At 42.6% G+C, this 11,648-nt stretch overlaps 1 protein-coding gene and 1 long non-coding RNA gene across 3 annotated transcripts in view; one reads left to right on the forward strand and one right to left on the reverse strand.

The window, feature by feature from the left end:
• asb6 (ankyrin repeat and SOCS box containing 6) overlaps positions 1 to 4,060 on the forward strand; it is a 7,478-nt gene extending 3,418 nt beyond the window's left edge. For both annotated transcript variants that reach the window (XM_032516683.1, XM_032516684.1), the window contains exons 4-7: positions 562 to 668; positions 765 to 873; positions 968 to 1,054; positions 2,802 to 4,060. In XM_032516683.1, coding sequence (XP_032372574.1) covers positions 562 to 668; positions 765 to 873; positions 968 to 1,054; positions 2,802 to 3,523 — 1,025 coding nt within the window. In that variant the 3' untranslated portion in view covers positions 3,524 to 4,060. The remainder of the gene's footprint in view (positions 1 to 561; positions 669 to 764; positions 874 to 967; positions 1,055 to 2,801) is intronic.
• Positions 1 to 11,648, reverse strand: part of LOC116690017 (uncharacterized) — a 23,115-nt gene that overhangs the window by 2,744 nt on the left and 8,723 nt on the right. The gene's annotated exons all lie outside the window — the stretch shown is intronic.

Below are 11,648 nucleotides of genomic sequence, written 5' to 3' on the forward strand. Positions count from 1 at the left end.
ATTGCATATTTAAGAATAGCTTGTGCCAGCTTTCTTACAAGCAGCGACTGTGCTGAAACAAGAGTTTTAATAGTTATTATGATAGTTACTAGTCACGTATGTGGAACTTAATAATCTGGACCCTGATTATACGCGCCGTAAGTAACAATCAGTAACTTTGCCACTGAGAAACGGTACGAGTGGAGATCTGTTACATGTAAAACTGAGAATTAACTAAGATGTATTATCTGCTTTTATACTGGATTGCTGCCAACTAATGGAGACGAGAGAACCACAACAGCTTGTGAAAACACTTGCAAACATTAACCACATTGTCAACATAAATTCTCAATTTGTAGCATTTGGTAAATGTATAAAACATAAGCAAATACATAAAACATAATTCAACAATATCCCTTCAAACATATGCATGTGGTTGGGGTCAATTTGCCACCATAGCATTTTAAAACTAGATTAAAAAAAAATGTTGTGTTGTCAGAAAGCTTCATCTGTCTGATGTATATTTGATCTCTGTAAAACAACTTAATTGGTTTAATATGAACATTTGTTTCTACTCTCCAGACCCAGTGTCTTACTACAATCCTCTACATATTGCAGTTTTGAGGAACAGGCCCAATATGGTGAGGCTGCTGGTCGGGCATGCAGCAGACATTGAAAAGAGAGACAGGGTGAGGCAACTGTCCAACTTGGATTCATGCCCTCTCTTCTCAGGGTATCCCCTCTGTTTTTGTAGCATTTAATGTAATATCAATGTTACTTGGTAGATCCATGAGAGCAGTCCTTTGGATCTTGCCAGTGAAGAGTCGGAGAGGCTTCCCTGCCTGCTCACCCTGCTGGATCTGGGTGCTGATGTGAATGCAAGAGATAAACGTGGTAAATATCAATTCCCCGGCCTAATTCAAAAAGGTTATTTCTGCCACTCGTTTTTTTGTTCTGAAAACTGATCGCTTTGGTCTTGTCTCCAAAGGAAAAACACCTTTGCTCCATGCCTTGGCAAGCAGCGACGGACTCACTGTGCACAACACAGACAACATCCGGCTTCTACTTCAGAGAGGTACTGACTGAACACCCTTAATTTTCCCTTCGCCTTCTTGTCTACTTTTGGTTATTCAAAACCCTCTCAAACAGCATCACAATCAAACCACTACATTCAGAAACTTTTGTTGGTATGCATACCAGTCCATCTGTATGCATTTTGAGATCAAAGTAAACTGTCAGTGGTTGTCAGGCTAAAATATGCACATGCAATTTCTAACGCATGTGAAAAGGGAGCAGAACCAATCCTGTGATCCAGTCATGAAGCCACTGACTGACAAGATTTTTAACTGTAGGCTGTTGCGAACTGACATTATGTATTTTATGTCTTCGTAGTATAGAGTCATCAATCTCCTTGGTATACTAGTAGTTTCATTTACAGTACCACTACAGATTTAGACTTAGGTTCATGGTCTTCTATTGTTTTTTATTCTTTATACATATAATTTATATATTTTATATTTTTTTATTTTTACTATTTACAACCAGTGTACCCCACAACAAAAAGACCACACATTGTGTATTGTCTCAAAAGACATAATTTCCTTCAACCACTGTTTTGAGGAAGAGTGCAGAGACCAATGTCCAGCTGTAGAGGGTAAGTCTCTTGGCTGTAACCATCCCAAACATGACATAACGGCAAAGCAGCTTCACAACAGACACAAAGAACCAGTTCGTCATACACATGCATCCGTCTGTCAAAGATATCATCCAAGTATTTAACAAAAAAAGGGGAGTATGTGTACCCTCATCTGTCAGAGAGGTAAAATAATAATAATAATAAAAACATTCGAAGTAAGAATGTATTAAAACATTTCATGAGTATGCTAATTTAAGAAGGTCAGTAAAGAGTATGGAACAATCTGAGAGACAGATTGGGAAACTAGCTTCCTGTCTACTGATGTTTAATAGGACATGATCACATAAAATGTGTGGTTGAATTTGAGTACTAATTAACCTGTGAAAACTGGTTTACTTCTGTGGTTTCGTACGAGCTTTGTCAAGTTTGAAATAAAATCCCTTATGAGGTCATAGTGATGTCATGAGGGACATTAAAATTTACATTAAACATTACATTAGACATTAAATTTATAACAGAAAGCCTGCATTCCTAACCGGGGTTGTGGGGTTTAAAGACGTGGGCATTTACCGTAAAAGAGGTGTAATGAAAGATGCTATCAAGTTGCATTATGGGAAATGTAGGTTCTAGAGTTTTTAGAGCTTGAGTCAGACTAGGGCTCATTTTAAAGTTGTAACCACCAGTAAATGCTCAGTTGCGTTAATTTTATAAAGTACTTGAACAATTACTCAGTTGTCGGATGAGTCGTTGATTGATGAGATTGAAAACAATAACACAAATGCCTTTTCTATTTTTTTGGGGGGCTTTTCTGCCTTTAATGGACAGAACAGCTGGATGAGAAAGGGGAGAGAGAGGGGGAAGACATGCAGGAAATCTGCGTCAAGGCATAAACCTACGTATATGTGCACCTGCTCTACCAACTGAGCCTACCCGGCCACACTAATGAAAAGTAGTCAGTGAGTGTTACGTTGAAGATGATGTCATTGCAGTTTTACACGCCGTTGCCATGGCGAACAGCGGAGAATCCTGAGGGGGTACTATAGGTGGATCTAGAAAAGAGAAAAGTACTGGTACCAAGAAAGTTGAATTGAGTAGAGCCGCACCATACAAAGGAAGTACGGCGTAATCCAGATGTAACAGTATCAGATTTGATCAAAAACCAAGACTGATGCTTTCTTCACTACAGGTGCTGACGTTAATGCTGCTACTGTAGATGGTGAAACAGTTGAGTCCTCGTTGGTGTTTCTGGTTAAGGAGGCTCTGGAGGCCACTATGGAGGACGCTGCTGAGATCGGTATCTTCTGCTTGAAAGCCACGCAGCTACTGCTGGCTCACGGTGTGGACCCCAGCTGCTGTCTGAATGAGGATGGCGAGCCCTCCCTGACACAGACGAGCCTGGAGCATTTCGACCTGCTCTTCCCTCTGGCTGTGCTCCTAATCCAGAGCGGAGCGTCTTTGGTTTGCTCCTATCACGGCGACTCCTGTTGGTCACTTTACAGCCTCCTTTTCCAGCGGCTACAAACAGCCCTGCAGCAGTGCTCTGATCAAAGTCATGCCTCAGAACTGCTGGAGCAGGCCGAGGTGTTGCTTGACTTAGCGAGGGTAGACGACCCCGCACCGCATCTGCCTCTTAGGCTGGAGCTCCCCGTGCCTGGTCAGGACCCTCACCCTTATGCTCAGGCTCTGGTAGACCTGCACAACCACGTAGTAGAGCACGAAGTGAACCCTCCTGCTCTGCGATGCCTTTGTAGGGCTTTTATAAGAAGTCACTTACAGCCTTGGCCCCTGGAAGACAAAGTCAAAGCCTTACCATTACCAGACAGACTGAAAGACTTCATTCTTCCTGAGCACACATATACTCCTAAGCCTGGCTGGGACCGCTTCAAGCCCCAACATAACCAGCGCTGACGTATATAAGCGAGTCTAAATCTAGTTCTTGTGCTTTCTAAATCTAAATAAAAGATTGAACAGGCCTGTAATAATTTGTATAAAATGTCTGAGCAGTTGTACAAAAATGAACCTAAGTCAAACCATTGTGGCATTGTTTAATTCTTATTGTTGCTGTCTGTGCCAAGTTTAAAGACAAATGTGTGAATGTTTACTTTAAGATAAAGTCTTGTCTGTACAAATTAGCCTGTGTGTAACTAAGTTTGTACTGTTATGATTAAATTGCTGTACTGTAGAGTGTGTCATATCAAAGTATAAAGGAAGCTGCAATACAACTTACAATCCACCAGATGGCAATGTGGCTCTTGCAGCTCAAAAGCAGCTCAGATGTCAGGGTCAAATATGTAGATATTCACAGTGCAGCCTATTACAGTTGATCCAGCGCAGTAGGCTCCATCTATATTTCATCTCCTCAACATGATGGTGGTATATTGTAGAATTTGAGCATCTTCTCGCTGAACATGAATCTGGACCAATAAAACCTGGCATGTGTCTCCACCTAGGGTGTCCTTATAACCCACTTTTCTATCCAGAAATATCAGTTTGACATTATTTTGTTTAGTTTGTCAACATGGTATAGGGTGAAAATGACAAGTTAGTGGCAGTGCAGCTCTGAATGTGACTCTCAAACACTGGCTACTTGTTTATCGTGGAATAATTGTGTCTATATATGTACCTCATGGTTGTGTCCATACCTCCAACATCAGTTGAGTGAATACTCAAATGAAGAAGCAGGAAAATAATGCTACAACACCACAGAAAATGTGTAGATGTTTTGACATGGTTTTACTGTGACATAATGTAGCTGCAGTGGCTGCTGGCAGAAGTTTTACCAAGCATTCGTAATGCTAATGTTTAAATTCAAATGAATTTTGGGCCCCTTTCCATCTTCCTTTTTTGCTGCTCAGTCGCACGTACAAAACCTTACACATCCAGTCTCTGGTAATAAAAAAACAGTCCCTAAAAGAAACAGTACAGTGGTACAGGAACACCACCATGTACATATGTGTTTGCGTCCATGTGTGTGTGTGACGTGCAAACTAAATAGGACATTGTGTTACACAACTAACCCCTTCCTGACATTGCTGGAGCTGGAGTGGCTCCAAGGCTTGCGAGCGCTCCAGCTCCTCTTGGTTATCTAGGTCACAGCCTCTGAGGAGAAGAGCCTCAGCAGCCCTGCATGACACACGCTTCACTCTCCTGTCTGTCTGAATCTTTTGACAAAACCTCAACACTGGCCCTGGTCGAATCAGGGAGAGAGGGAGGGAGGGCGGGGGTTGCAGGAGGCTGTGAAGAAAAAGGGAAAAAAAAGTTACAGAGATGGAATATGTGGAGTGGTTGTGGGAGCACTCATGGAGGACACATGGAAATTGAAATGGCAACGTTGGATTACATTTATAAAATACACTAGCTGTAGGAGCATAATCCACCCAACCAACAAACACAACGCTGGCAAAAAAAAAAACAGCCTTCCTCCATAGAGTCCAATCCCTGCTTGGAGAAGGTGATAAAAAAAGCTAGTGGGGGGGGAGGGCTAAGGCAGCATTTATTGGAAAACAGTGCGAGTGAAGCTCGGTACTGAAATTAGTTATTGATCTATTCTCTCCCTGAAGCCCAGGGGTCTTTCCCACCACACCTGCTCATTCTCTCAATGCTTTTTCTTTCACTGCAACCCATTGTATCTTTCAGCCGTTGCTTCGAGCTTCTGCTAGTGTTTCTGCTGGTGTTGTAGTTCTTTTATTTACTTCAATACATCTTGTCATGCGGAGAAATCATTCCAAAACAAGATGTCAATAACATAACCTGATATCCATGAGAACGTTTGATATATACAAACTAAGATTTTTGGAAGGGCAGCACATAGCTCAAGACTTGCGTTGACAAAATAACACTTCAATGTTTTATAATTATCAAAGTTTACACAATAATTCTGAAATTGATCTTCATAAAACCCTTATATAACATGCTTTGTATGTTACCCTCTTTATTTGAAATTCTTTTTCTCAATATATAACAAGATATCATTTTTTTAAATGATCTATTTACCATCAACCAGGTACTTGTTATCTTTCATTCCTAATTCTTGATCTTAACCAGTCCCTAAAACCATCATCATCTTCAGCAGTACAAACGGTGAAAGCTTTAGAAAATTAAAAATGCAGTACAAGGAAATTTTCATTTCATAAAAGCAAGACGTATCTCTTTAGAGAGATGCATGTGAACTACTGCAATGCAGCCATGACCCTACAAGTTGGAGAGTAAACATAGTCATTACATACATTTGGACAATAACTGCTTTTCTTTGAAACTCACTGGAATTATTTAAATAGTGCTGTTTTTTTGTTCATGTTGGTGCTTGTTGGGTGAGTTCCTAGTCTGGCCCTAACCTTTTCATTAACCACCACGTCACCAGCTGAAAGACAAAGTGGTCTATAGGCCTTTTCAGAATGTGCATCTCCTTGTCTTCCAATAGACATTGTCTAGACACGGGATGATTGCAGACACCACTGAACACTCAGCTGCTGTCTGAAACCTCATGGGAGTTGAGGTGGTATTTTGGATGGAAATGGCCAGCAGTCAGTGAGGGGGTCACACTCACACCCCTGTAGATTGTGTGTTTGCGTGTTTGCCCATACATCTACGCCATGGATGGGTTTGCTGGTGTGAAGGCAAGCGTGGATTCAGGGAGTGTGTGTGTGTGTGTATGTGTGTGTGTGTGTGTGTGTGTGGGAGAGAGCATTGACATTGAAACACACAGTGTTCATAACCGCAGATGTGGTGACTTCATCAGAAAAAAATGCACCCCATCCTATTGCCTTGCTAGCGTTGACGGAGCTCACTAAAATAAATGGCTGTTAATGCTAAGACCAATAAAAGCAAACTCTCACTGGATATCAACTTAGTTTGCCGGCTTCCAAACAGCATACTTTATGTCCTATAACAATATTGTTGTTTGGTTCAGGCACTGGTAAATGTGGAGCTTTGTGGGGATGTGTGTGTGTGTGTGTGTGTGTGTGTGTGTGTGTGTGTGTGTGTGTGTGTGTGTGTGCTTGCAGTGTGGGGGTTGTCGGTTGGTCTCTTAGAGATGGACGCAGGTCGCTAGGTTCACTCAGGGCATAGGACTAATCTCAGTGGGGGTGGATTGGATGCAGGATAACTGAATCCTGTTGGGGCAGGCCACCTTCTCATTCTGCTCCAGGTGTTGGTTCCTCCTTTAGACTGACACAAACTGACTTTTGAGCTCACCAGCCTTTTTTAGTACTCATTTAGCTCAACGCTTTAGGGTATATCATGGTTTGTGTAGGTTTTTTCTGTTTGCTAGATAAAATTTGAGGGAAAAATGTGTCAAGATGTAAACTCATTACTTGTTGGAAAAATGGTGAGAAATTATCCTTTCCACAGTTAACCTACTTTTTAGTCAACTTTTTTAAACATATCTTTTAGAATGTGTTTTACTACATGCCGGTATCTTTTTTCAATCTTAGGTGTCGTTGTTTTTAAGATGTCTTTGGAAAAAGAACTGTTCCAACAAGTAAAGTTACCAAATACTGCTACACACTATTACTAACACAAAACTGTTCTTGCTCTTTGAGGGGGAATCATTTGAAAGTGTAGCACACCGGAAAGTTACGGTTCCTTACTCCGACTCCTATTTTAGAAGCACACAAATCCACCACCCTCTAGATTTCTACAACTGACGCCATTTCACAGAAATTCCAGACAACTGGCGCCTGAGCTCTGCCTCAAGAAGGACATGATGAATAGGACACACCCTTGGTATGCTAGTGAATGGTAGAATATATGGCTCACTGCAGTGTTACAGCCTAGATTCATTACAGCCTCTCGTCCTGGTTCTTTAGAGTGTCGTTTTCTCTGCTTTTCTCCCCCTACGTTTCATGCTGCTCGCCTATTTTTAAAAGCTAGAATTTGAGTGAAATGCACTGAGGCACCAGTAAGGCGAGCTACAGCTCTTTCCAGCGTTGGTTCCTGATCCACCTCTTTGTTGTGGTCTATGCATGCCTGCTCTAGTCACATGACTGCGTTTCTATGGCAACTCGGGTTTGAGTAATCATTTGCGTTACGACCTTTATTCCCTTGAGGAAAGGGGAGGGGGAGGTTAGACTGAGCCTGTAGAAAGAAGGAGCAGGAGGGAAGAGAAAAGACAGGCAGACGGGGAGCGGTGGAGAGAGGCACAGGGAAGGAAAATAGGCAAAAACCAGCGGCTGTAGACGGAAAAATTCTCTTTCTTGCCTTTGTGTTTGATCGTTTTGTCTTTGTACCATATGCAACCTCTACCTCACCTATTCAATAGTTGGGGGGGGGGGGGTGGAAAGAGAAAAAGCCTGCCACTAAACATTGGGTTGTGTGCTTCAGTTTCACCATAATATCTTCTGGGTTGTGACTCACTCAGTGACTAGGAGAGGCGAGTGAGTTTGGTTGGAGAGGCAGCAGGCATGTATGTTTCATAAGGGCACGCACACACACACACACACACACACACCACACACACACACACAGGAAAAGCAGTGCTGTGCCACATGTGCAAGTCTCAGCAGAAACAGATTCTGTATGTTCCTGTTTCTTGCTCTCCCGGCTGCGTTGTCATGGTTACCCAGCTAGTCCACCAAGGCTCGCAGCTCCTCTCCCTCTCCCCCTCCCTCTTCCTCTCCCTCTTGCTACCGTTGGGTGATTCAACCCATCAGTTGGGTTGTGTCATCTCCTAGATGGAGTTTCGAGCTCCCTCATCTCCTAAATGGAGTTTTTCAGTTTGGACTTGTGTTCCAATTGGATAGTAGTTTGAGAAAATGGAATAATTGTGTTGTTTGGTGTGTGTTGTGTGTTTGTGTGTGTATGTGTGTGTGTGTGTGTGTGTGTGTGTGCGTGCGTGCGTGTGTGTGTGTGTGTTGGGGGGTCCAGCATTGACAGGAGGTGGGCTGGACTGGGGGCTGGTGATAGACACTATATGGGGGTTGTGTGGAGGTGGTGCTGGCTGCTTCCAGGTGCCTGCGACTGGGGCTGAATATGAATGAGGGGCCCCTGTTTTCCAGAGATGGCGGCGAGAGCTGCTAAAACCAGAGACCAGTGGGAGCTGCCTGGTTGAGAGGCCCCCACATGCTGCTGACAGGAGCTGGAGCTAGCCATCACGCTAAATAGCGTTTTTACTCTAGCAGCAGCAAATAAGGGGGAGTGGGGGGTTAGAGAGAGATGTGGGGTGGTACATGATCATAGACACAGTATGGTTTATTCATGATGGTGGAAGGGGCTGTGTGTGTGTGTGTGTGTGTGTGTGTGTGTGTGTGTGTAAGAGAGAAAGAGAGAGGGAGAGGAAACAGACATTTGATTTGCACACAGTTTGTGTGTGTTTGTGTGTGTTGCCTTATTAGATCACTGATTGCCACCAAGCCAAGATATTATTTTGTCTTGAACATAATACCAGAAATTCATTGTCATTTCCATTTAGTTTTTCTTTATATAATTTTACAACACACATTAAGAAAAAAAATCCTTTTATGTAAAATTAGATTGTTCCAGTGATTTTGTCATAGCCTACATACAGTATATGTAGCAGTGAATGTTACACAACGCATGCTAAAATAGAGATGATGCGATCCACAGAACCAGGAGCAGTTCCGTTGGTTTATTTCAGTTTCTACCACTACGGAGACATTATTGATCAGAGGCTTTTGAGGCCTGTCTGGGAAGCATCAGCCTGATGAAATGGGTTAAGGGTGCTTCTCTCATAGGTGACCTGACCTTGTCGTCTCTGCCTCAGCCCCTGACAGTGATCCTCATCCCCGTGAGGGATGCGTAGGATCGATAGATTGGTCTTTTACCCACACCGATCATTAAGGACTCCCCACCAGGTTGAGCAGAGCTATGGAGAAGAGCTGCTGCAACATAAAGAACAAAAAGATAAAGAACATTCCAGAAGAAGCGTCTCCTCCTCAGTTTGTTAGCTTGCTTCATGCCTGAACAGGGATGTGAGAGGCTAGTGTGTTTGTTTGTATGTTTGCGTGTGTGTGTAAGAGGGTGTAAGGGTGGGTACATTACAGCTATGCAATTGTTTAATTGTCTCCTCTTATCATTAGTGACAACCATGACCTCTGTTATTGGCATATCTGCATTCTGTCTGCACTGCAGAGCCTCCACCACGCTACTCGCAGCGTTTTCTCTCCCAAGAGCGGCAGGGCCCATGCCTCATAAATACAAACACAATCTCTCCTACACCTCCTGACTGCAGGACAGGGCTCCACACATATCGCCCGTGGAGCGCAGCCCATTTGCATACATATTAAAGTGACGCCTCGGAAAAAAGGAAGAGAGAGAAGGAGGGGGGGGGGGGGGGGGGGGGGGGGGGGGGGGGGGGGGGGGGGGAGATAGAGAGAGAGAGAGAGAGAGAGAGACAGACAGAGCGGGTATATGCAAACAAGGCTTTCATCTAATATGCAAGAACCGGCATTGCTCTGGCATAAATCTGCATCTGAGCTTAGGCAAAGAGAGCGGAGCCCATTTGACAGTAAATGGGCTAGGGATGGCTGTCAGATGCACAGGGGAACACTGTGTTACCCCACAGAGAACAGGGGTGATTGATCAGTATGGCATGTCACATAAAGCCAGAATTACAAGGTAACAATAGTACATGTTAAGTAAAACCTATGGATGATATTCAATAGAGTTTGTAAGGAAAATACCTAATGCTTAAAGGAAAAGTTCAACATTTAGAGAAATAATATTATCAGGGCCTTCCTGCAAAGAAGAGAGCATTGCTCTCCCCCCTAAATAAATAAAGGTGAGAAAAGTGCCTGTTTTGTTTTTGTGCAGATGACAGGATAAAACGTGTTAATTTTGGAACTTTCAAAGTACTGGTAGGCACATTTTGTGACCTTTGGACAGATCTAGCTGGTGAACATTTAAACATTACACTTGCGAAACATAGGCATGTTAGCATTGGCATTGTGAGCATCTGAGCATGCTGACATTAGCATTGAGCTAAAAAGCACCAAAGTTGGCGCCTGGATAGCTTAGTTGGTAGAGCAGGCGTCCATATATAGAGGTTAATTTAACATAGTATACATAATAACTTTAGAACACGTTAACATTGTGAAATGGTCGCAGTTTGGTTATGTTTAGGCACAAAAACTGCTTTGTTGTTTGGGCTCATATCAGATGTTACTTCACTTCCATTTACGCTTGTCATGCTGTATCTCTGTTTGTTCCGTAAAGTAAAAAAAACAACAAAAAAAACTTGCTGTTTACTTTTATTTTCAAATGGGACCGAATCCTTTTTTCTGGGTAAAAGTTCTGTGTTTTTATTTTGTGGAACTTGCCGCTCTTACATTACTTACTTACATTGTCACATTACTTTCTGCATTGCCCCGGTCATAATTAACTATAGCCACTAGAGGGTGCCGCCTTTATAAATGTAAATATGAGTCTTAATTGCTGCTTGAACATACAACCTATGGGAGGGTTTTTTGGGAAGGACAGTCTTCACAATTCCGCCTGTTTTACCTTTGGCCCCACTAACTGTTTGCCCCTGTTTCTAGTCTTTATGCTAAGCTACGCTAACCATCTTTTGGGTTCAGCAACATATTCACAAAGACATTAGAGTAGTATAGATCTTTTTAAAACTTTTTTTTTTAATTTTAAACTTTTCCTTTAAGGCAAAGCATTAGTTCCCAATTTATATTGCACTATATGTATGCAGCACGATCTCATATACAGGTATTACACATGTATGTATTGTTGTGAAACAGGCAGTTGTTACACTTTAATAACAGTTTTGCACATGCAAAAAGTAGAGCTTATGATGGCAGTGCTAAAGCACCAAAAAAAAAAAGTGCACTACTGAAACTTTACTTGGAGTGCTGCCATGAGCTTTGGGTTTCCCCTAACTCTGTGAGTATTTCATGTTAGACACCCTTGAACTCCCTTTCCTGTTTTCCTGCCTGAGCATGTCGCATTGAAGCACGCCATTCTGTCTGTACAGGTGATCTTACGCACAGGAAATGGAAACTCTGTGCATGTGTTGTGTATACGTGCTTGTGCGCTGTGTTTGTGAGTGTTGGAAAAAGGGGAGGGGAGC

Source organism: Etheostoma spectabile, chromosome 5 (genome assembly GCF_008692095.1).
Source record: "Etheostoma spectabile isolate EspeVRDwgs_2016 chromosome 5, UIUC_Espe_1.0, whole genome shotgun sequence".
In the NCBI taxonomy this organism is placed as follows: domain Eukaryota; kingdom Metazoa; phylum Chordata; class Actinopteri; order Perciformes; family Percidae; genus Etheostoma; species Etheostoma spectabile.